Here is a 27,070-nt window from a genome sequence, read left to right as displayed (position 1 = left end):
TTCAAACAAGAAGCTTGAATAAAAGCTATCCAGCTCTTTGCAGTCTTTATGTGTCTTAGATTAGAAATGAGTGCAGTATTGGATCTTGGATCTGGACCGTGGCTTTTTGCTAGCAGTGCAATTATTAAATAAGGTATCTGATCTATCCACACATGACCGATGACCAAATTACAACTTCAATCAAAATATGGCTTAGTCTAAGACTAAATGTTATTTCTTGTAAAAGTGACCATATGAAGAAGAGGAATAATGCGACTCTGTTGCAGCAGAACAGCTGAAAGAGCTGGTCGATCCCTGCTTTAACAACTAAGCTGAGCTAACGTAAGTAAATTCAGAGAAGGCTCTGTAGGCTTCTAGTTCGTCAGGGGAGTATTACTAAACTATTAGGAAACACAGAGAATGATGACATTTGTTTGGAGTTGCGTTAGCAACGAAAGAATTACTAGCTCCCATAGTTAATATAAAATTCCGGAATCATCCAAAGCGAGACAGTGGACCGGTTAGGGAAAAATCAGAATCACGGAAGTGAGCACCTACCTAATTCGCCGGCCGCGGTGGTCTCGCGGTTCTAGGCGCGCAGTCTGGAACCGTGCGACTGCTACGGTCGCAGGTTCGAATCCTGCCTCGGGCATGGATGTGTGTGATGTCCTTAGGTTAGTTAGGTTTAAGTAGTTCTAAGTTCTAGGGGACTGATGACCACAGCAGTTGAGTCCCATAGTGCTCAGAGCCATTTTTGAACCTACCTAATTCGACCCCGCGCACTCACTTCGAAACAATACTAGAAAGAAATGATGATACCTTTGCAGTTTGGCCCCATGGTGAAGATAACTTGCAAGACTTCTTAAGACATCTTAACTCCCTCCACGATTAAAATAAAGTTCACAATGGAAACTGAAAAGGAGGGATGCCTTCCATTCTTGGATGTTCTGGTTCGGCGCAGAGAGGATGGTACTTTGGGACATGAAGTTTATCGGAAGCCGACACACACGGATTTGTATTTACGTGCAAAAGCTGCCACCATCCTGAACAGACGATGACTGTTCTCCGAACGTTGACCCATATAGCGCATATTACTTCTGAAGAAAGCAGTCTGCAAGATGAACTGTCGCTCTTACAAAGAATGTTTGAAGGCAATGGGTACTCCCCACAATAAATACAGAAGGCACTGAAAATGAAACCGAAAGAGGCTACAAAGAAAGAAGAAGACGAAGAAACCTTTAAATCGTTCGCCTTCCTGCCATATGTGGGTAGCCTCTCATGAAAAATAGGACGGATTCTCAGCAGACACAAAGTAAAACTGATTTTTCGTCCTCCATCCAAGACAGCTGCACTCGTGGGCTTTGTCAAAGATGATTTGCTGCTCCGAAAATCTGGAGTTTACAAAATTCCATGTGAATGTGGCCTTTCTTACATTGGACAGACAACTCGTACTGTCCAAGAAAGATTTACAAAACACCGGAGGTACACTCGACTTCTACAACCTAACAAGTCTGCAGTGGCAGAACAATAGGTTCAAATGGCACTGAGCACTATACGACTTAACTTCTGAGGTCATCAGTCGCCTAGAACTTAGAACTAATTAAACCTAACTAACCTAAGGACATCTCACATATCCACGCCCGAGGCAGGATTCGAACCTGTGACCGTAACGGTCGCTCTGTTCCAGACTGTAGCGCCTAGAACCGCACAGCCACTCCAGCCGGCAGTGTCAGAACACTGTATTGACACTGGTCACAGTTTGTTGTATGACAACGTCGAAATTTTGGCAACTACATCATCTTTTTGGGACTCGATAGTTAAGGAGGCAATTTAAATCCGCTTGACGTCGAATTTAATTAATGGAGATAGTGGTTTCAACCTTGATAAATCATGGAATCCGGCACTTGCTGCAATAAACTCACAAAGACGCAGTCACAGAGCAGCTCACTATGATATATCGACATGCCAACACAGATCGACTGCGGAGTCATAGATGTAGCTCGCGCACTGTGCCGTCTCTGCGCCGACGAACGTCTCTGGCGCATTTGCATGTGTGGCCGCTTGCGCAGTTGCGCGGTACACGGGTATAAAAGGACGAAGCGAGCACTGGAGCTTCAGTCTTGCGGCTCACTCTGAAGATGGCTGAACGTTACACGGCCGAAATATTAGAAGAAGGAGAATTCTTGCGACTGCACACCCGAAACTTAATGGAAGAGTCTCTGCGCCGCCAAAAACCTGAAGATTCAGATATGTGTCTATGTCTTGTTTTCGCGCAGTCGTCTTTTGAAACCCAGGAGGTACATATGAAAAATTCTTCAGTTCCCGCACTGGAAAACGAAATTTCGCGAAATACTTTTCAGGTTGTTGCTACTAAAAAACCCCATCAATTAAAATAACCTAACTTTAATATCTGCCAATTAAAAATAAAAGGTAGAGAAAGGGTTAAATTGCGCGGAAGGCGAACCAAAGGCTACACTGCATTAGTGAATCACTAAGAAAGTGCAACAGATCTACTAAACAGATGGTTTAACTACACCTGCCCGTCGTCTTCTATAGTACTGCTCCACACTATGGGATATTCACTAGATAGCAATGACGGAGGACACTATAAGGCTCAAAGAAGGGCACGTCGTTTAGTACTGTAGAAAATGAGGGGGGACAGAGTGTCACAAATTCGATACCACAGGCGAATTGGGAAGGCAGTTATGAACACAAAGGCGTTTTTCCTCACAGCGAGAACATTTTCCCGAAATTTGAATCACCATGCGTATCTTCCAAATGTCAAAGACGCTCTAATGGGACGGAAAACGGTAAATGTGATATGAGTGTACAGACAAACAAATGATTAAAATTTCAGAAAAATAGGATGATTTATTCAATAGAGAGAGCTTCACAAATTGAGCTAGTCAGGCCGGTGTGGCCCAGCGGTTTTAGGCGCTTCTGTCTGGAACCGCGCGACCACTACGGTCGCAGGTTCGAATCCTGCCTCAGGCATGAATGTGTGTGATGTCCTTAAGTTAGTTAGGTTTAAGTAGTTCTAAGTCTAGGGGACTGATGACCTCAGATGTTAGGTCCCTTAGTGCTCAGAGCCATTTTTTTGTCTTCATGCGAAGGGCAACAAAACACGGCGTAGAATATCGTCGACGTACCGCTGTGCTGTGAGATTGCTGCAGATGACCAGCAAAGGGGTCTTTCTATGAAATAAAGCGCCACCGCAGACCATCACTCCTCACTTTCGAGCCGTATGGCGGGCGACAGTCAGGTTCATATCTCACCGCTGTCCGGGGAGTCTCCAGACCAGTCTTCGCTGGTCATTACGACTCAGTCTGAAGCGTGACTCACCTCTGAAAACAACTCGACTCCAGTCAGTGATATTCCATTTGGAAAATTCCTTCGTGGTGGGACGTTTTTCTTTTTCTTCTTAGAGTGTATTTTGCTGATTCTCAACTACATAAGAAGCAACGACCACCAAGAAATCAGAGTCTCCGCGAAGAGATTCAGAAGTCTATTTTACCCAAAAGATTGGCACGAAACTATTTCTTACTTACCCACTGAAAAGAAACAACTGGCTAAGAATCTCAGAGTAATCATGTAGATGTAGAAAGTAGTGACAGCTCCGCAGACACTCATTTGCGTGAAAAGTGGTAAAGAAGCTTTAGATGCCTTTCAGAATTTTCTGTTAGTCGGTTAGGTTTTCGTGTCACATTGGAAAGCTAACTTCGATATCGTTCTCGGCAGTGCAGAACATTGTGTGTGTGTGTGTGTGTGTGTGTGTGTGTGTGTGTGTGTGTGTGTGTGTGTGTGTGAGAGACATACACTGAGGTGACAGCGCCCCTCTTTCGATACTACATCAGGTGGACCATAAACAACTGGAAAACCATGGTCTGGTAGATGAGTTCAGATTTCAGGTGGTGCTAGGCGATGGTAAAGTTCGAGTGTGGCGCTGACGCCACGAAGCCATTGACCCAAGTCGTCAATAGAGCACTTCGCAAGCTGGTGGTTGTTCCACATTGGTGCGGGCTGTGTTTACATTGGCCGCGCGGGATTAGCCGAGCGGTCTCGGGCGCTACAGTCATGGACTGTGCGGCTGGTCCCGGCGGACGTTCGAGTTCTGCGTCGCGCATTATAAGTTACTCAGGGGCGACCAATGTGGCCGAGCGGTTCCAGGAGCTTCAGTCTGGAACCGCGCGACCCCTACGGTCGCAGGTTCGAACCCTGCCTCGGGCATGGATGTGTGATGTCCTTAGGTCAGTTAGGTTTAAGTAGTTCTACGTTCTAGGGGACTGATGACCTCAGAAGTTAAGTCCCATAGTACTCAGAGCCATTTCTACCATGTGAACATTTCTTGTGTTTACATGGAATAGACTAGGCCCTCTGGTCCAACTGAACCGATCACTGACCAAAAATGGCACTGTTCGGCTACTTGGGGGAGACCATCTGCAGACATTCACGGGCTCCATGTTGGCAAACAACAATGGAATTTTTATGGATGACAATGCGCCATGTCACCGGGCCACAATTGTTCGTTATTGGTTTAAAGAACATTATGGACAACTTGAGTGCATGGTTTGGTCATCCGGATCGTCCGACATGAATTACATCGAAGTTTTATGCGACATAATCAACAGGTCATTTCGCGCACAAAATCCTCATTTATAGAAGACTATAGAGGCAGCATGGATCAACGTTTCTGCAGTGGACTTTCAACGACTTAAGAACGTAGGCTTCCGCGGCCAGTGTCACAGTGATTAAAATTCTTCTGGATATTATGCCGAGTCATTGGTAAAAACTAACAACAATAAAAAACTAAAACCGACGTTTCGGCCGCATTGCAACGGCCTTCCTCAGGGTACGACTGGTTTTGCACAAACAGCTGTAGAGCAACTGTCAGTCCACTTCCGCGCACACCACGAGGAAAACTTGCCGACCAGAAGCCGAACGCTGGTTGGCGGACAGCTACAAATCGTTGACGACATCGACTTCCACGAATAGCCTCTTTCCTTCCATCTTCCCTTGCGTTATGACTAGCCAATCATATTAGAGGGCCAATTAAAAGTTTTACAACAGTGACGTCAGACATCGATAGGCCGTAATAAATAGAAGCACCTATCCCCACGCCAAACCAGTCGTGCCCTGAGGAAGGTCATTGTAGTTCGGCCGAAACGTTATTGTTAGTTATTAGCAATGACGCGGCATAATACCCAGCAGAATTTTAATCACTATGCCAACGAATGCTACAATACGCCGAGGAAAAGGAGGTCCGACACGATATTACGGGTTGTCCCATACCTTTCTTCACCTCAGTGTAAAAGAGCGCAGTACGTCAGCACTAAAATACAGAGTTTAAAGAAGAGCGGTGAGGCGCAGGAAACATGATGTCACGCGGAGGACGACAATATCGGAAACGATTCACATAGGCAGAAGCGCCGGGAAGAGTCGATTTAAATGGCGGCTAGCGTGAGCGGTCGTATATCAGGGCTGCGAGGGCTTCGCGCAGCGTCAAGTTTAGGGCCGCAGCGCAGCCCCGCCAGGGCAGCGCTCCAGCGCCCGCAGAAATCATAACGTGGTAATCCCCGCGCCGCCGGCCCGCAGTCAATAAAAGTTAAGCCCGACACCGGCGCCCCACCCCCGCTGCTCTCCGGCGGTTTATTGTGGGCCGGCGGCACGGCTGCCTTCCGAACCCCCCACCTCCGAAAGCCCCGCATGCCACAGCACACCAATTACAATAAGTGCAATTTACTGCCGGCCAGCTATTAAACGCTATTACAATAACGCAACGAATTAAGTGTTGCAGCCATGTGCGCCGCCAACCATAAAGATACAGCGCCGCTGCTTCCACGCCTCCTTTTATTTTTGTACAGTAACGTATTCATTTTATTGGCCACCTGCATTAAAGAAGATCAACTCTCTAGTACGTTGCTTAAGCGAACTATATTTATAGATAGTGACCCAGATCTTCAGTGCTAAAATTGTACAGACTGTTGTGACTCTTTAAAGTGAGTTGAGAAGCAGACGGTCGGAAAAATAATTCACTGACGGAAAAAAAGCAGCAACACCAAAAGATAAGTAATACAGGGTGATGATAAATCGGGACTACATTTGACTACGCAACAAAATTTAAGTGATTAACGTTGTAGGATTTCAGGTTAATGTAACAATGAGATAAGCCATTCCAAATACGAAAGCCTGGTACATTAATAATAGGTGTAATCACCAAAATGTTGAATGCAAGTATGTAAACGTGCATGTATTATTCGTGCAGGTGCTGGATGTCTGTCTGAGGAATGACGATCTTTGCCTGTTGCACTTCGCCGGTCAATACACGTACTGGACGACTCTGGAGTTGCCATCGGTTGAAATCCTATATACACTACGTGATCAAAAGTATCCAGACATCCCCAAAAACATACATTTTTCGTATTAGGTGCAGTGTGCTACCACCTACTGCCAGGTATTCCATATCAACGGCCTCAGTGGTCATTAGACATCGTGAGGGAGCAGAATGGGGCGCCGGCCGCGGTGGCCGAGCGGTTCAAGGCACTTCAGTCCGGAACCTCCCGAGTGCTACGGTCGCACGTTCGAATCCTGCCTCGGGCATGGATGAGTGTGATGTCCTTAGGTTAGGTAGGTTCAAGTAGTTGTAAGTTCTAGGGGACTGATAACCTCAGATGTTAAATCCCATAGTGCTCAGAGCCATTTGAACCATTTGAGCCAGAATGGGGCGCTCCGCGGAACTCACGGACTTCAAACGTGGTCAGGTGATTGGGTGTTATATGTGTCATACGTCTGTACGCGACATTTCCACACTCCTAAACATCCTTAGGTCCACTGTTTCCGATGTTATGGTGAAGTGGAAACGTGAAGGGACGCGTAGAGCAAAAAAGCGTACAGGCCGACCTCGTGTGTTGACTGACAGAGACCGCTGACAGTTGAAGGTCGTCGTAATGTATAATAGACAGCCATCCATGACATCATGAATCCAGTGAACAACTACGATCACTCGGCTCTTCATCACGGCGACTATAGACACGGTCCTGTTGCTGTCTCCAGTTTGCTGCTGTGGTATTGTGCTGACACTGAGTAGATAATACTAATTTGAATGGTCCCGTGTGCGTCCTTATATCCATGTCTGGCGGACAAATCACCACTGGGGAAACATTTGTGTGAGGACTTGTCATGTTGCTCCGTCTTGGAGACTAGCCATAACGCAGTTGCACCTCACTGATACGCTGCTCTGCAAACCTCGACGAATGGCTGTTTTCGGTATCTTTTGGATGACACGGCACTTGCCACAGTGCCCACGTTACTGACATCATTTGTACTGAGAGTGCAATACTGCTTTCAAAGTGGTCGGAGTTGGATCTGAACGCATCGGAAAATATTGCAGATTTATAAGTTTTACTAACCTGGCGTCTTCGCCAAAGTCCTTTGTCACAGTACATTGATGGGCGAGGCGTCGATTTTTGATCGCGTACTGTCATCTGATACGGATTGCTACTATACATGACAGATATTTATGCTTAGGCAGATTGTTAAGTAGCTTACTTGAAATTTCACAGCTTGTGTTAAATATTTCACTCAGGACGTTGGTGTTGCTTAAAATAACAAAACCAGTACCACAAATTCATGAAATTATTGGCATTGATAATACGAACAACCATCAGCTGTATACGGGAACGATGACAACGACAATTTGTGTCGGACCGGGACTCGAACCCAGATTTTCCGATTTATGCGAGCGGTCGCCGTAACTGCTTTGGCTATCCTTGGACGGCTCACGGTCAGACCCAAACTTACGTATGTCATTGTTTCTGCGGCACGACCTGTACTCAAAAACACGTTATGCAATTCTGGTATAGGTGAGGGCATATTAATTGAAAACCTCTGCCTGGTGTCGGCAGGTTGTTACACAGGAACGATGGCATACGGAGGTTTGGATCTGGCCGTGAGTACTACATGGATAGCCAAAGCAGTAAAGACGACAGCGCGCGCAAATCGGAAAATCTGAGTTCGAGTATCTGCCCGGCACAAATTTCACTATCATCATTCCCTTGTAGAGCATCTACGAATACATTTCGTGTATTTCATAACGGCTGTAGTCGCCGCAGTGCGTACTCCGTTGGACATGCATGCCGCTTCAGTCTGGAACCGCGCGACCGCTGAGGTCGCAGGTTCGAATCCTGCCTCGGGCATTGATGTGTGTGATGTCCTTAGGTTAGTTAGGTTTAAGTAGTTCTAAGTTCTAGGGGACTGATGACCTCAGATGTTAAGTCCCATACTGCTCAGAGCCATTTGAACCATTGGATATGCATGCACGTCCGAAGGAACATTGCATCGTTGTTCTTAACAACATAGGCATTGCAGTATCACAATGTCGTGAGGTCAAAACGATGAACAAACCGTAATCCACACGCAAAATAATACATATTCATTACAAGAATACTTTTCATGCACAATGAGCAATAAGTAATATCCTGATGAGTAATTAGTTTGAATTGCCCACAGACTCGCGCCAACACGCAACCACAGTGTCAGCGTCAAAGCACGCAAACCGCGACCTACTGCCAGAGGGCATGGTTCGTCACAGCCCAACAACACACATAGTGATCCGCGATGATCATATTATTAGTATTGTACGTACAACGTTTTGGACAAATGTGCTGCATGACGTTTATATAACTGATTTACATAGCTCCCTAACATAATTGGCTGTGGACGTCCATGGCGTAGTGAAAGTAACAGAAAGCGGTTTCGCTACATAACGATGCTGGGCACTCTCTTAAGATGAAGGATATGACCACTGCGATGACAGGATGGTGTGAACTATCGCTAGAGCCGCTCCAGGATAGCCCCACATTTTAGCGACAAAATGGGATTCTGACGTCGTTAGGTCCCGGGCAAAGCCGCCGGATATTGCATGCCTGCGGAGGTGACGGCGGGGTTGCGCGCTGCTGCGGTTGCACTCGGGAAACACCCCGGACTCTCCGACAGATATTTACCGTTTCCGTGCGCGTGGTGAATGTTAGCTACTTACTGTCCTCATGCAACGTGCCATGGTCCCTGCTTTCAGAAGGTAACCAGAGATACGACAACTTATGAAAGACATTCCAAGCGCCGAAGAACTATTGTACGAATCTTAATGAATGATAAAATACATCAAAACAAGTTAAGTGTACATAAGGTATAGATAGGGAACGCTTTGCTACTTCTCTACAGACCATAGCTCTTGGAAAAATTTGGATGCGAGTCGCTGAAAGAAGAAGAATTGTTATAACCCAATCCCGTCGGTAGCGACTTTTCTCAGTATGCATTTCATATACATTGCTGCCACGTGTTGCTTGTGTCTGGTGAAGAAGGCAGCACCGTGTCGTTTCGTTCTCCAGAGCGAAACAGACTGAGTTCTAAGCACACTCAGAAAACGAAGTACTATGAATCACATGTTATTTTCGAATTTGTTATTCACGCCGCAGACGGAATACTCGAAATAACAAGTCACCTAGTCGCTCTTGCGGTTTTCTCCTACGTATCCACTTACCTTGATTATGCTGGTCTTTGCAGGACATGTTTTCTTAGCTAGTAACATTATTCTTCCAACTTCAACATGGAACAGTTTAATCTGCTTGAAAGGGCAGATGTGCACCTTGCCTCTTGTGGTGCACGAGGTAAGTAATTTTATACGGTAAAAATTTGTCAAGGGTTTTTTCCAAACACATTAATGTGACCACCTGTCAGAAGTCTGAATAATCACCTTTTGCAGAGCGAGACGTGCGGAGAGAGGATGAATGAGGTTCTGGAAGGTATCAACAGGGATGTGGAGACATGCAGAATCCAGCGCCGTCTCTAGCTGCGCTCGATTTATCAGTTGAGGATCCAAGGTGAGAACAGCCCGATCGAGGTGATCTCTCAGATTCTCAGCTGGATTTAACTCCGGGAAGTTTGGTGACCGGTTCAAAATGGTTCAAGTGGCTCTAAGCGCTAAGGGACTTAACATCTGAGGTCATCAGTCCCCTAGACTTAGAACTACTTGAACCTATCTAATCTAAGGACATCACACACATCCATGCCCGAGGCAGGATTCGAACCTGCGACCGTAGCGGTCGCGCGGTTCCAGACTGTAGCGCCTAGAAGCGCTCGGCCACTGCGGTCGGCCAGAGAGGATGACCTGACATTATAGGAGGCTCTGCCACGGCAGTAGTGCCGCGCTAATTACCGTATGTCCAGCTTCGAAGCAGCTGCCACGGCTGGACTAGTACCAACGCAGCGAAGTACGTTGACCAGGCTCTCGCAGTGCTGACCTGATTACCGTACGTCCGAGCTTGGCGCCAAGCCGCTTCCTTGGCTTAGGTGAAGATGAACGTCCGTTAATAACAGAAATTGGTCGAGTGACCACAGATAAGACCTGTTTCATCTACGCAGTTTCTGTCACCGCCTACAGCCAGCTCCGAGAGGTGTACTCCACTACAGCCATCGACCTGATCTGGATCATCCGATGTACTGTTACTAGACACCACCTCCACTAGCTGCCGAACTATGGGCTGCACCGGGAGGTGAACTGGTGCTTTAAAGATGGAGGGGACAAGCACTGGCTGACTTCAGGGCGTCTACCCGGGGTCCTTGGTTCGCACCTGGGCCTGACTAGCTGCGGACCGGCCGCCTGCCCTTTGCAGGCACACTCTGCTACTGCAGAATAGGGCATGGAATTAATGAACACTGAGGTGACAAAATCATGGGAAACTTTCCAATATCTGCCTCTATTGCCGTCCATAACTGCGAAAATGTTGGCGCTGTAGGATTTTGTGCACGAAATGATCTCTCGATTACGGTCCGTAAATATTCGGTGGGATTCACTTCGAGCGACCTGGGTGTCCAAATTATTCACTCGAACTGTCCAGAATGTTCGTCAAACCACTCAACAATTGTGGCCTGGAGACAGGGCCCATTATCATCCATCAAAATTCCACCGTTGTTTGGGAACATGAAGACCATGGTTGGCTGCAAATAGTGTAAAAGTAGCCGAACTTAACTATTTCCAGCCAACGATCGGTTCAGTTGAACCAAGGAACAAGTAAGCGCTTCTCACATCACTATCATTCCAGGGGCAGCTTTCACAGTTCCTTGTTCACAACTTGGAACTATGGCATCGAGGGGTCTGCACCAGACTCGAACCCTACCATCAGCTCTAACCAACTGACGTTGGGACTCGTCCGACCAGTTCAAGGTTTGGAGTAGTCTAGGGTCCAACCAATGTGGTCACGAACCGAGGAGAGGTGATGCTGTGCTGTGGTGTCGGTCTTCTGCCATAGGCTAACGGATACGTTCGCGCTAAGCACCACATTCACTTCTGTGTTTACCTTACTCAGCGTTGCTTGTTTCTTATCACTGACAACTCAGTGCAACGCCGCTGTTTTTGGTCGCTAAGTGAAGGCCGTCGGCTAATCCGTTGTCCGTGGTGAGGAGTCATGTCTGTAATTTGGTATTCTCGGGACAATCTAGAAACTGTGGATATCGGAATATGAATTCCCTGATGACTTCCGAAGTGGAATGTCCGTGCGTCTAGCTCAAACTACCATTCCGGGTTCAAAGTCTGTTGATTCCTGTCGTGCGGCCAAAATCACGTCAGTAACCTTTTCACATGAATCACCTGCATGCGAATTGAATGTCTGCTCCTCCGTCAATGCACTTTTTATATCTTGTATATGCGATGCTGCCGAGGGTGTAAATGGTGTAAGCTGCCAAAAAATTCCTGTTATTAAAACACAAGTAACAGATTTAAAACGTCTAACAACATGTTCGTCCATTTCTTACGGTTGTCCCAGAAAACGACAACAAAAAAAACACCATTTCATCTCGGGACAATACTGACAATAATTTTGAAAAAAACAGACATTATCGCTGCGCGTATTGACATCGAGAGCGTGAGGTGCAAACACTTTGTATATATGAAGATGGTATCTGTTCTTTCAATAATGGTTAAAATGGGTAAAATGGGTCTGAGCACTATGGGACTTAACATCTGAGGTCATCAGTCCCCTAGATTTAGAACTGCTTAAATCTAACTAACCTACGGACATCACACATATCCATGCCAGAGGCAGGATTCGAACCTGCGACCGCAGCAGCAGCGCGGTTCCGGACTGGAGAGCCTAGAACCACTGGGCCACAACGGCCGGCTCTGTTCTTTCGGACATTTCCGAAAGAACAGCTACCATCATATATATATATATATATATATATATATATATATATATATATATATATATATATATATATATGAGGCTCACCGGTCATTTGACAATCTTCTTCTGTGCGTATGCACAAACAGAGCCCGAACGCTTACAGGAATCGGCAGTAAAGCCGCGAGTAATGATTATAACGGGCAGGGGCACTATGAATATAGTGCCGGACAATAAGTTGCGAATGTGCGTCTCACGGGAGGCGTGCCATACAGTCCCTGCAGTCGCACTATCCTCTGTGTCCTCGGTGGCTCAGATGGCCATGTAAGGAGGAGATCCCGGGTTCGGGTCCCGGTCGGGGCACGCATTTTCAACTGTCCCCGTTGACTTACATCAACGCTATATGCAGCTAGGGGTATTCATTTTATTACAAACACTTTGGCCCCAACGGCCCGCGTGGTTGAGTCACTGTAATACAATGACCGTCGGCAGTCATCGAGTTACCTGCGCAGACGTTATTGCAACTCCGTTAATGGTTAATATGAAAGAGAGATTTACTATTACTGTATAACGCGATATTCATTTAATTTATGGCAAAAGGTGTTGCGAGGGCACCTGCATGAATTTATCGGGAACGCTTCCCAGGACAAAGACTTTCGGCACGATCGACATTTGTCGCAGTTCAAAAAATGATTCAAATGGCTCTCAGCAGTATGAGACTTAACAGCGGAGGTCATCAGTCCCCTAGAACTTAGAACTACTTAAACCTAACCAACCTAAGGACGTCACACACATCCATGCCGGAGGCAGGATTCGAACCTGCGACCGTAGCGGTCGTGTCGCTGTACACCAAAGGTTTGTATCATCATAATTCTCCACTTCTGATCCTTTGTCTTGCTATTCATTTGAAAAATGTACAGCACTTCAGCTGAGTGTTGTCTACTGAATGCACTTCAACTGTTCTCATTCATGTCTCTTTATTACATAGCACGGCACTGTACCCTTTATGCACAATAGGTACCAGTTATGTTCTTCATAGTCAGGCACATGCGATTTTATCCAGTGCTATTAGATTTTTGTCAGAAGAGGCACATGAGGAAACAAAAAAACTCGCTAGTAATGGTGCTTTAGAGTCTTGAAGGAACAGCTAGCTATTTCAATCGATCAACAAAGAAGGAAGGAGAAAACGTAGCTGCAAGTGCTGCTGAAGACTTCACAAGATTGGAAATACTTTGAAGACGCAGAAGTGAATATTTCAGCTAATATTATCAAGTATGTTATCAAGGCACGGACACTCGATTTTCAAGTGAAACATGGTTTCTATTTTACACTGTCAGTAACGTTGTACGTGAAGCTGTCTGCTACGTTACATCTTTCACATCCTTTTCCTTTTACGAGATTTCTTTCTGGCCAGACATGGTCATATTTGTTTTCCTTTAGGCTGTCCTTCGATACTCAACTTTCCTTCTGTCGTATTGTAGTGAAAAACTGCTGAATCTGAAGTCCAGTTAACGCTTGTACTAACATCAGCTGTTAAGGGGGATAGGACGTCAAACGGGACGGCTTGGAGCAGGAGAGACACCACACGACATTTTAAATTCCACTGTCTACACTTTTACAAATAAATTCATAAAACTTTGTCAGCATGACCAAGAAGTATTCAGGATTCACACTCGTATCGGTAAAAGCTCAAAAACATAAGGAAATAGTTCTTTTTACATGTGAAATTTCATAATTTTTTCACTTTATATTGGCTTCATTTGTTGTTATAGGTACACTTTTCTTCACAAATAAGAGAGATTTTTGCACGATTTTTGCACTGATTGTTGAACACAAACTCCTTAAAGATAAACTCTATAATTTTCCAAATCTTTTAACATCTGTGGTAAAAGTTGAGATAAATAACTATAAAATTTGAGTTTCTTCTAAACATGAAGTTTAAAATGTAACAGCTCATTCATTTTTACATTAATTAAATAAATTCTAGAGCAGCGCAAGATTCATCGAAAAATCTCTCTTACTGATGAAGAAAAGCAAACCTATAGCAACAAATGCAGCCAATAGTAAGAGAAAAAAATTATGAAATTTCACTTGTAAAAAAAATTATTTGGTTGTGTGTTTGAACTTTCATTGCTATGAATGTGCATCTTGAATCCTTCCTTGTCATGCTGCATGTTGTTGTTGTTGTTGTTGTTGTTGTTGTTGTGGTCTTCAGTCCTGAGACTGGTTTTATGCAGCTCTCCATGCTACTCTATCCTGTTCAAGCTTGTTCGTCTCCCAGTACTTACTGCAACCTAAATCCTTCTGAATCTGCTTAGTGTATTCATCTCTTGGTTTCCCTCTACGATTTTTACCCTCCACGCTGCCCTCCAATGCTAAATTTGTGATCCCCTGATGCTTCAGAACATGTCCTACCAACCGGTCCCTTCTTCTTGTCAAGTTGTGCCACAAACTCCTCTATCCTCTTCTTGTCTAAACTATTTATCGTCCATGTTTCACTTCCATACATGGCTACACTCCACACAAATACTTTCAGAAACGACTTCCTGACACTTAAATCTATACTCGATGTTAACAAATCTCTCTTCTTCAGAAACGCTTTCCTTGCCATTTCCAGTCTACATTTTATATCCTCTCTACTTCGACCATCATCAGTTATGTTGCTCCCCAAATAGCAAAACACCTTTACTACTTTAAGTGTCATTTCCTAATGTAATTCCCTCACATGCTGACAAAGTTGTACGAATATATTTGTGTAAGTATACACAGTGGAAATTAAAATGTCCTGTGGCGCCTCTCCTGCTCCAAGTCGACCCGTCTGAAGTCCTGCCGCCCTTATTACGATCGTTTGCAGACTCTCTATTCGCAGATTGCAAGTTATCTAAGATATGAATTGGTTCATATGCTTCAGCACCTCCCCTACAGCGCGTTGGCCGTTCACAGCGGAGCCCCACCACTACCGCTCCCCCCCTCCCCTCCTGCGCCGTCTGCGCGCGCACACACACACACACACACACACACACACAGGCCGAGTTATTTCGCGCGCCCTCTGCTGTGATACCGAGGCAGGCGGGGACCGTGTGTTCAGCTGCCAGCAACACAGTGCTGCCTAGAGGACAGAGAGACGCCAGAGGAACACTTTGGCGCCGCGAGAGAGGTCTGCTCGTTGGACGGACGGCGGCGGCTGTCAAAGGCGGCGCTTAATGAGGCTGCCCACTCGCTGATCAGCAGAGAGAGAGAGAGAGAGAGAGAGAGAGAGAGAGAGAGAGAGAGAGAGAGAGAGAGAGAGCGGGGGGGGGGGGGGGGGGGCTGCTGCCCGGCAGAGACTCGCGCTCGTACCGACACGTCATTACTGAACCTAGTAACGAGCCATGTCCGGCGTATGTGCTGAGTTTACCTCACGTCTTCTTTATGAGGAAAAAAGCGGCTATTTAACGTGGAAAAGTAAGCACTGAACGTCGATTCCGCTGTGCTTCTAATGAAACCGTCGTCCAACAAACTACGCAGACCAAGTCACGGTTATAATGGCCACCACTTTCGTGCCATTTTGTGCTAGCTCGACTTGGCCTTTGTGAACAGCCCGTTATTTGGCCAAACGATCTTTGCTTTACCTTACCTTCATCATCACAGACTGGCTGTTCCGTACCCTAACAGTATTTGCTACAACGGTAGAGAAACGGCTACAGTTCTGACTGAGCAGAGACAATTCGATCACATGAGCTTGTGTACAATTCTACCCCACTGAATAGTGTGCAACCTCAGTTATGATGCTGTCATTCAAATTTTTTGATCAAATGTCTGAGTGGATCGAAAACAAAACGCTGTAAAATTACAAAATTGATTTTTGTCCGACTTTTCGTAGCCAAACGAAGAGTGGGAAACAAGGAAATGGGGTATGTAACAGACTACCGTGAGGTCTTGTTTTGAAAACAATTAATTGCTTAAACGTAATCAGGGTAATGAAGAAAAACTAAGTTATTTGAAGAAAACTGTAAAATGCCACGAACAGCAGCTGCTAGTTATGCAAATCAAGTGTCAAAAATATCAAATTACAGCATGAATTGAAACATCTTTCCTTTCTCTTGATCTGTATGCTCTCAATAATAATAATAATAATAATAATAATATTAGAGTAGCGATCAATATAGAAACACACTACATTTCGTGCTTTATGGACAAAACTGGAATATTTATCGCAAAAGACTGAGAACTGGTTTCTGAAATGATTTGTGCTACAGCAAGGAAGACAACAGATTAGGGAAATACTTGACACACCAGTGACTGACAATCGAAATCGTTAACAGCAAATGAGTTGCCGACCGGAAATTTAAAGTTCAATGTTTAACTTGGGATCTTTGAATATTGAAAGAGTACTAGAGGACATATGGTAAAATTTCGCTCAGTGGTCTCCTTACGTCAATAATGTATGAGCATCTCAGCTACTGTACATGATTTCGAGTATCATTCAAGGGTGCTTCAAATGTTCCTCTAATGTACTTTTTTCTGACTATTTAAACAATTCATTTCAGAAAACATTTTAAGTGTTTTTGATTTTTTTTTAATTTGTCATAGTATGTCCTGATTACTGGTATTTAACAACTATAATCGTTCACCTGAAGAGAGAGTAAATTATTTCTTTAAACTGGGATATTCCTGTATGAAATTATGGAGTGACGCAACTTTTCCTTAAATTTATAAGTCACTGAATATGCACTATTTACAAGTAAAAGAATTCATGATTATGCGTCGGCAACTGATACATTTCTATTCAGTTACCGATATAATTTGGACGAGACACGCATTATTATAAGCTATCCGTTCGTATTAATGACTTGAAAGTGGTCACAAAACCGGAATCAGCTGATATTGGAAGACTAACAAACACAGTCCAATAAAGGAAAAATGACGACACTTCAACTTTACAAGAACAATTGGTAACTGATTCTGCTACCAGTAATTTAAATGCAGAACTATATACAACGTAGTAGTATCCATTACCGATGTCGTAGAACAGTAGTTTAAACATCAGGAAAAAGTATGTAAACAAATGCATATGAAGCTCTCTTCTATATAACTCAGAGATAATACAGAGTCAGAAAGGAGGTTGGAGAAGTGTTCTAAAGAAGGCCTTGAATTCATCTCCTGTTTGAATACACCATCCGAGATTAGAGCGTCGAAGCTCATTTTCTGTTCGCAATAATATTAACAGGTTTCCTTCGTTAACCCATGAATAATCCGTTATTTTGGAATCTTTTCAAACCGAGTCCGGCATTGTGGCCAAGTCAGTTCACGCTACGATTGGCGCCAAAGCAGCATTGTGTTAGTTAACAGATATGCTAGGTAATGGGCTAAACCTCGAAACCTAGGCCGCAAAAATAAATACTTAATGAAACAAGTCGCAAAAGGGCGTGGTTTTTCATGCAATCACGCTTCAGTAAGTACCACAGTAAAATAGTAAGTCTTGCACGAATCTTAACACTTCTGTTAAGATGGGTATAGAATATTCGTAATGTGATGCAATATGTCACAAGACGCATAGTATAGGCACAAGGACACATGCAAGTTTCAGCGTGGCGTTATGCTGGCTTAGCACGGCGCCACACACCTGGGAACGAGGCCCGCGAGAAATACAGGCCAAGCCGCGTACGTCACAGCACGTGACACTGCAGGGCTTACGAGTACCAGCAGCCGTCTGGAGCGGAGTGCGAGAAACTACTCCAGACGAATTTAGTAATTCTTGACTACGCGCTTAACTGCTTACAGTTTCTCGATAGGGCACGACAAAGTAAGGACCATCTTCAGTAGGTACCTTTTCAATTAAAAACTGATCCCCTGTGTGCCCTGCAAGGAGCCGAACGCTCTTTAAGTGTGGCGGGCAAGCCGACTAATGTGACGTCACAAGCTCGTGCGCGAGGCCCACGAGAAAGACAGGCCGTGACGCGTACGTCACAGCACGTAACACTGCAGGTCTTGGGAGTGCCAGCAGCCGTCCCCGGTGGGGAGCAAGTAACTTATTTCAGACGCGTTTAATAATTCTTGACTGCGTATTTAAATGCATGCAAGTTCTCGATGGCATACAACAAAATTAAGCCCTTTAGAGGATATCTTTCCAATTAAACACCGATGTCCCGTGAACCCCGCACGAAGCCGAGGGTTCACTAAGTGTGGCGGACAAGCTGACAAGTGTGACGTCACAAGTCCGTTTCAACACCCGTATATCTCGTTGGCTCAAAATGATTCAAATGGCTCTGGGCACCATGGGACTAAACTGCTGTGGTCATCAGTCCCCTAGAACTTAGAACTACTTAAACCGAACTAACCTAAGGACATCACACACATCCATGCCCGAGGCAGGATTCGAACCTGCGACCGTAGCAGTCGCACGGTTCCGGACTGCGCGCCTAGAACCGCGAGACCACCGCGGCCGGCAATCTCGTTGGCCCCGTTCACTGCGAGGCCTGTATTTCTCGTGGGCTCCACCTGTGAACAACGTCCTCGCTTGCTATTGGCTAAGCACGGCTCCACTATATATAGAAGCAAAAAATTTCCTTTGCTGTAGTTGGCTAAAACTCGCGAGCCAGAAGCTTCCTTGTGCCGACAGGAACTGTCTTCTTTGCTGGTAGCATGAGTCTGGTAGCAGGTATCCTAGTGGTCGGTCGTATCTGTGGTGACTCTCGTCAGCTGTTGTAAAATGGTATTGTTTATTCAAGAATATCAGGACGACGGACAAAGTTAATGGTCTGAGTGGTCATGGCAATATCAAATATTTATGTAATATTACATTATTAAATGTGTCGTCATCGGGCGCGAACGTGGCAGCCAAAATAGCCGCCACGCAGAATAAGTGTTGACTGAAGTACCACCAATGACGACCTTGTTACTCTAAGTGTGGTTCGTTTTTATTAGATTAACGCACCAGCAACTGATACGTGTGGCTACTGTTTCAACACGCTGCTGTGGCACGACTTACTGATCATTATAAAACATGGCATCCCTTGAAACAGATGATATGCTGTTCATTGCAGAACAGCTCTCCTCCATCTTACAATTTCAACTGAATATCTCTACATCATCTCACGGAGCTCTCGACCGGTACTTTATCTGCTGCAAGGGGGACGTCTTTAGAAGGTACCCGTAGGAGCCCTCTATACAATTTTCGCGATTTGCGACGGCTTTGCACATCTCCAGCCACAACTGTCGCGTGTGCGGTTTGCTTGTTACAGCAGACACCGAGACATGAAATTGTTACCACAAGCATAAACTAAAAGAACTTTGCGTTCACACCACGTGCAGCTGTGTAACACGGCCTCTACGAAGGAAAGGATGTGATAAGGCTGAAGAGAAACCCCCAGGCGGCTGCACTTGCACGGCGCCGCCTTAGGAGCTGTCGATGCGGACGGAGCGTCGGAGGCCCCGTCGATAACTAATTACGACACCAAACTTCCGTCACTGTTTCCGCGCACCAGTAATTACTTCATCAAAAGCTCCGATTCGCAAATTCCACAGGCAGCGGCGCTCGTAAGAATAATTAACAGACAGCAAAATTTGAGGGGAGTCACAATATCGCAGACGGCGACGCGGTGTCTCCGCGAGTCGCGACGAACGACAAACAAACGGAACTTGTGCGGCAGGCCGTCTTAATTAATGCCGCGGCGGTTTCCGGACTTTGCCTGCACCGGCGTCTCTCCCGCGGGCAAGAAGGGGAGCAACGCCAGCAAACAGCGCAATTCCAGGACGTCTGCTGCACACGGCCAACTGCAGCTGGTGACGCAAGAATTCAACTGCGAACACCCGAACTACAGATGCGCATCCACGACGGAGTTTACGTCGTCCAAAGACAAAAACTTAAGACATTATTAACCGAGAGACATCGCAGTTGCGTCCGCTATTATAACTCCAACAAAACTTCAACACGATCATTAGAGACTTATTTCAGTTGCAAAAAGAGGTCATAATCTATAAAGTAGTGGAAATCAGTATAAATGCAGGTTTCCACGAAAGTAAGAGTAATATGTCGGAAGTACACATGTATCACAATGTCGGAAGCACATATGTATCACAATGTCGGAAGCACATATGTATCACAATGTCGGAAGCACATATGTATCACAATGTCGGAAGCACATATGTATCACAATGTCGGAAGCACATATGTATCACAATGTCGGAAGCACATATGTATCGAATATGCTATGAACGTCTTTCCGGGCGGGTAGGAGCGCCTGGTTCCCGGCAGGAATCCGCCCGGCGGATTTGTGTCGAGGTCTGGTGAACCGGCCAGTCTCTGGATGGTTTTTAGGCGGTTTTCCATCTGCCTCGGAGAATGCGGGCTGGTTCCCCTTATTCCGCCTCAGTTGCACTATGTCGGCCATTGCTGCGCAAACAAGTTCTCCATATACGCGTACACCACCATTACTCTACCACGCAAACATAGGGGTTACACTCGTCTGGTGTGAGACGTTCCCTGGGGGGTCCACCGAACCGCACAATAACCCTGGGTTCGGTGTGGGGCGGCGGAGGGGTGAAGTGGACTGCGGTAGTCGTCGTGGGGTTGTGGACCACTGCGGCTGCGGCGGGGACGGAGCCTCTCCGTAGTTTCTATGTCCCCGGTTAACATACAATACATACATACAATACTATGAAGGTAGTAGGTACACGTTAGACATACACAGCCATGATAGAATTCCAAAGTTTCTTTCATAAAACGAGCAAGAATATAAGTAGTTCGTATTTATTGGACAGAAATTGTTATAAAGGCACTCATTGTCCTGTTAAGTTAATGCATTGTTAGTACTTTCTCTAACCTCTGTCCTTCCTAATTGCAGTGAAATTGTCACCCGCTCTTCTCGTATCGCTCTTTCGGCGCACATGCGGCCTCTAATTGTCATTCATTGCGATAAACACGCCTTGCAAGTATTCCACAAAGCTTTTCGATGGGGATCTTATCCGAGCAGAGTGCAGGCCAAGGCAAGATATCGATATCTTTCCCTGGATCTTGTTGATTCAGTAATTTGTAGATATAGCTGTACCATCTCTTCCTGGAGATACTATTCCGAGACCTTCGGAGTTGTGGAAATATTTAAGGTTAACATCATGGGCGACATCTTTTTCCATATTGTACACACACCCAAATTGTATCTACACATGTTTATGTTTATGAGAAGCTTCGATTACTAACTTATTTATTTATCCTACATCTATATCTGTATCTGTACTCCACAGACCACCATACAGTGTGTGTTGCTTCCCCTTCTTCCTGTTCCAGTCTCTAATGGTTTTCAAGAAGAAAGATTACTGGAAGCCCTCAGTGTGAGCAAGAATCTTACTAATTTCATCTTCGTGGTCTTTCCGAGAGATATTCGTAGCAGTAAGCAATGTACTGGTTGCTCATCTAGGAACGCACGTTCTCGGAATCTTAACAGCGCACCACATCGTGCTGCTGAACGCATCTGTTGCAGCATCTGCCACTGCACTCGGCTGAGCACTTGCACGACGCTTCCCCATCTACTAAATGAACTTGTTACGAAACGTGCTGTTCTTCTTTGGATCTTCTCCATTTCCTTTGCCAGTCCTATCCACTGGTACGGATCACAGTATGGCGAGTAATATTCAAGTACTGGTCGAAACAAGGTTATGTAAGCTGCCTCATTTGTCGGTCATCTACATTTCCTGAGTCGTCTTCCAATTTATCTCTTTCTGGCCATACCCGTATTAGTTTTAAGTGGCGTTCGACTTTAAACCGCTACCTACGTATACTACTAGATATTCTAGAGCGTATGATTATTTTTAATAACAATATGAATAACTCCATCACTGCCCAGTTAACTATCAAAAGACGCAGCAAGTTTGAACATAAATGGATCGTTCTCTCCTACAACATCATATCTAATCTGTTTGGGTACTGAAGTCTAGCTCTTCCCCTCATTTCTCTATTGGTTTGACTCATTACCTAGAAACCTATTATGTCGACAGAGGTGGCCAGTCGACTGATCTCTTCTTTTCCGTACTGTTGAAAGCAGTGATCCTTTTTCGCCTATTCTTCTAGAAAGTTCTTCATTTGTGAGATCTGCTGTCCACAAGTTTTCCATTCTCCTCCATCACCATGTTTCAGATACCTCCAGATGTTTCTTTTCGTATGCGGGATTTTCTCGGTCATCATTATTTCATCCTCATCACCACCATCATCATCATCATCATCGTCATCATCATCATCATCGTCATCATCATCATCATCATCATCCCTGACAGTGGCTCGATTAGACCGTGCAACAAAAACTGGACCGTGTAAAACTTGGGACTTTGTACGGGCGCTGATGACCGCGTAGTTGAGCGCCCCACGAACCAAACTTCCTCACCATCACCATCACCATCACTATCTTGTATGCGCCAACAGTCCTGGTTTCAGAGACGCACAAGGCCAAGTTCAGGCAATCTCTCAATAAATCTCTTTGTGGTTTCCACATTTAGGCTTGATGTAAACTTTGTCTTGTAATACGCTACATTTGCGATTCTGCTCTTTACGTTGGTTAAACGTTTGCCATACGAGAGGATTTTACTTCCTAAGTAGCTAAAAGTGTTTACATTTCTCAGTAGTCTAATGTGTAATGTCTAATGTCTACTGCGATATGTTGGTGGCTGCATACCATACTTCTTGTCGTCTTTGTGTTAATTTGTATTTTATACATGACCATTATTGAAACAGAAGTATAACATGCTGACCTTATATAATAACCAACATCAGCAACCTACAGTTTACTATTAAACTATTTCAGTGAACAAGTATCGCCTTTGACGGGACTCAGACCTTCCAATACTGTGGTATTACTGGGATTACATGGAGAGTGTACATAGCCCAAAAGCTTACGGACAAGGTACTCACCTCGAGGGTGGTGAAGACGATCTTCTCGATGGAGGAGAAGTACCGCTCCCACAGGACCTGTGTCTGCTGCCGCAGCGCCAGCACCTTCGTCGCGGGCACTGACCGGACTATGTCCGGAACCTGCAAGCACAATACATCCTTCCTCAGGCAAACACCCACTAGCATTTAATGACTCTAAAACATAAACACAAATTATTATCCGAGTTGTAGCCTTTCACGGCCGCTGTACCGAGAACCGTCGTAGATACGTGAAACTGTTTCCTGTCGTTTCGACTCCGGCAACAGGGGACATCTTCGGAGGTACAGTTTGTTCTTTTCTCACGTGATATCCTGCATGAAGGGCAACAGGCAGGTTCCATATCCCTAGATTTTCGGAAAGCGTTTGGCACTATTAATGAATGTACGTTGTCCTCGATGGTGAGTGTTCATCGGAGATGAGGGTATCATCTGGAGTGCCCCAGGGAAGTGTGGTAGGTCCGCTGTTGTTTTCTATCTACATAAATGATCTTTTGGATAGGGTGAATAGCAATGTGCGGCTGTTTGCTGATGATGCTGTGGTGTACGGGAAGGTGTCGTCGTTGAGTGACTGTAGGAGGATACGAGATGACTTGGACAGGATTTGTGATTGGTGTAAAGAATGGCAGCTAACTCTAAATATAGATAAATGTAAATTAATGCAAATGAATAGGAAAAAGAATCCTGTAATGTTTGAATACTCCATTAGTAGTGTAGCGCTTGACACAGTCACGTCGATTAAATATTTGGGCGTAACATTGCAGAGCGATATGAAGTGGGACAAGCATGTAACGGCAGTTGTGGGGAAGGCGGATGGTCGTCTTCTCTTCAGTGGTAGAATTTTGGGAAGATGTGGTTCATCTGTAAAAGAGACCGCTTACAGAACGCTGGTGCGACCTATTCTTGAGTACTGCTCGAGCCTTTGGGATCCCTATAGATCGGATTGAGGGAGGACATAGAAGCAATTCGGAGGCGGGCTGCTAGGTATGATCATCACGCGAGTGTTACGAAAATGCTTCAGGAACTCGGGTGGGAGTCTCTAGAGGAAAGGAGGCGTTCTTTTCGTGAATCGCTACTGAGGAAATTTAGAGAACCAGCATTTGAGGCTGACTGCAGTACAATTTTACTGTCGCCAACTTACATTTCGCGGAAAGACCACAAAGATAAGATAAGAGAGATTAGGGCTCGTACAGAGGCATAAAGGCAGTCATTTTTCCCTCGTTCTCTTTGGGAGTGGAACAGGGAGAGAGAGAGAGAGAGAGAGAGAGAGAGAGAGAGAGAGAGAGAGAGAGAAGATGCTAGTTGTGGTACGAGGTCCCCTCCGCCACGCTACGTATGGTGGATTGCGGAGTATGTATGTAGATGTAGAATGTACAAGGACTACGTTCCCAGACATGGGAGTGGCTCTAAGGCTTCTTAAGTAACAGAAACATAGAATATAATACCACATAATAGAATATAATAAATTGTCCTCGACGGTGAATGATCATCAGAAATAAGGGTACCGTCAGGAGTCCCTGACGGAAGTGTGATAGGCTCTGTCTTATTCTGTGTGTACATACAGATCTGACAGACAAGGTAAGGAATAATCTGCGGCTTTTAGTTGATGACGCTGTCGTGTATGCGAAAGTATCTTCGTCCAGTGACCGTTGGAGGATATGACTGACTAAATTTCTAATTCGTTTGATGAATGGTAGCTTGCTCTAAATACAGAAAAATGTACGTTTATGCATATTAGTAGGGAATGAGTCCTGTAATGATCGAATACAGTATTAGTGGTTAGCTGATTCACAGAGCCATGTCGATTAAATACCAAGCAGTAACGTTGCAGAGCGATATGAAATGGAACGAACATGTAAGGACGATAGTAGAGGAAGTTGAATGGCCTATTTCGGTTTATTGCCAAATTTTAGGAATGTATGGTTCATTTGTAAAGAACGTGGTTCATTTGTAAAGAACGTCGCGCATAGAACACTGGTTCGTCGCCGCGCGGTCTGGGACGCCTTGCGACAAACCGCGCGGCTCTCGCCTACCCCCCCCCCCCCCCCTCCCCCGTCGGAGTCCTCTCTCGAGCATGGATGTGTGTGTTGTTCTTAGCGTAAGTTAGTTTAAGTTAGATTAAGTAGAGTGCAAGCCTAGACACCGATGACCTCAGCAGTGAGTTTGGTCCCAAGGAACTTACCACCACCGGTTCGCCCCATTCTTGAGTACTGCTCTAGTGTTTGGGATCCCCGCCAGGTCGGATTAAAGAAAGACATCGAAATAGTTCGGGGGGGGGGGGGGTGGTTGCTAGATTCGTACCGGTAAGTGCAATCATTACGCGAAGACTATGAAGATGCTCCGTAAATCAGGACACAAAGGAATCAAAAATTAGCTGCCGATGGGCAGTGCTGACCACAATGTCATCCGGACACATGGCCACCACAGTCGGAGGGACTACCCTAGTAAGCTTCCCGTCACACCCACAATCTCAACTTATACCGCACACTACTGATGTCCCCGTCAAATTTGCCTCATTACTCGCGGCACCTCCGAGCGTCGTGTGCGTCTGCACTGAAGCAATCATTGGCCGTCAGCCCCGTAATTGTATATGCGGTGTCAGTTCTTCCAGACATATCCGAAAGAACAGGCACTACATACGCCGATCAGCCACAACGTTATGACCATCGACTATTGATATACGCCCGTCGAGGTGATATCAGTGTCATCTGGCGAGGAATGACTACTAGTCTGACACACGCAAAGTGCATTTAGTATCTGCGAGAGTGCTGTCCGCGTGTAGAATGGGGAAGGGCGGTATCTGTCTGAGCTTGACCGAGGACAGGTTGTGACCAGCCGAAGGTTCGGCACGAGCGTTTCCGGAATAGCACGACTTGTTGGGCGTTCCGGAGTGGCCGAGCGGTTCTAGGAGCTAGTCTGGAACCACGCGACCGCTACGGTCGCAGGTTCGAATCCTGCCTCGGGCGTGGATGTGTGGGATGTCCTTATGTTAGTTAGGTTTAAGTAGTTCTCAGTTCTAGGGGACTGATGGCCTCAGATGTAAAGTCCCTTAGTGCTCAGGGCCATTTGAACCATTTGTCGGGCGTTCGAAGAGTGCTGTGGTTGTCTTCAACACGTGGCGAAACCAAGGTGATATCACGTCCGGACGTCGTGTGTTTGGGCGGCCACCTCTCATTACAGAAGTCGGACGTCGCCTACTGGGGAGACTGGTTAAATAGAACAGGCGGCGAACTGTGGCGGAACTGTCTAGTCTCAAGAAAAAAAATTAATAAGCAATACTTGTCAGATCAAATGAAAGGAGACTGCGCCAAGAGCCACAAGCCCTGACGCTAAAGGAAGCTTCCCGGTATACGTAAAGTGGTAGCATCGAGAGGAAACCTATAAGAGAAATCGAACAATAAAGTATTTTCGTGTCGAAGGAGCCAGCTGATGGAAATATCCCGAACGGCTATTATAGGTCAGCCTCGACTTAGAACGGTATACAAGCAAGAGGTTCTGAGAGAGGAGGCAGAGAGAGAGAGAGAGAGAGAGAGAGAGAGAGAGAGAGAGAGAGAGAGAGAGAGAGCAGTAATGGCCGCTTTGAAGAGACACCATGTAGCTAGGACAAGCAGCAGCAGCAGCAGCAGCAGCAGCAGAAGAGGAAGAAGAAGAAGAAGAAGAATGCAGAAGTAATATTCTTTGCGAGAAGTCTGTGATGAAACCTTGTGACACGCACACCAACTGCAAGATAAGAAATCATTATCTATTCTGAGGAATAGCTTCGAAAATAGACGAGATGTCTTTGTCTTAAGGAAGAGATAGCATTTGTAGTTTCATCATTAACAACAACAATTTAAGGAATAGTAATTGTCTCTTGTAAGCTTACGCGAGTGGCCTGTTGAAAGAATAAATTGAGTCTGACAGTTATTAGAGAAGGGGTTAGGAACTGGCGCCTCTTTTATAAGTTGTCAACGAGATAATAAATAAATTACTTAAATAAATACTGAACTCTTCAGCATACCCATCCTGCCATTTATCTTAAAAG

The 27,070-nt window shown here is 45.4% G+C and overlaps 1 protein-coding gene across 2 annotated transcripts in view; it reads right to left on the bottom strand.

The window, feature by feature from the left end:
- Positions 1–27,070, bottom strand: part of LOC126352265 (exostosin-1) — a 1,075,747-nt gene that overhangs the window by 92,078 nt on the left and 956,599 nt on the right. For both annotated transcript variants that reach the window (XM_050002675.1, XM_050002674.1), the window contains exon 3: positions 23,032–23,151. In XM_050002675.1, the coding sequence (XP_049858632.1) occupies positions 23,032–23,151 (120 nt within the window). The remainder of the gene's footprint in view (positions 1–23,031; positions 23,152–27,070) is intronic.

This window comes from Schistocerca gregaria, chromosome 1, assembly GCF_023897955.1.
Source record: "Schistocerca gregaria isolate iqSchGreg1 chromosome 1, iqSchGreg1.2, whole genome shotgun sequence".
Classification (NCBI taxonomy): Eukaryota; Metazoa; Arthropoda; class Insecta; order Orthoptera; family Acrididae; genus Schistocerca; species Schistocerca gregaria.
Note: the sequence above shows the minus strand (reverse complement) of the source record. Positions and strands in the feature narration are given on the sequence as shown.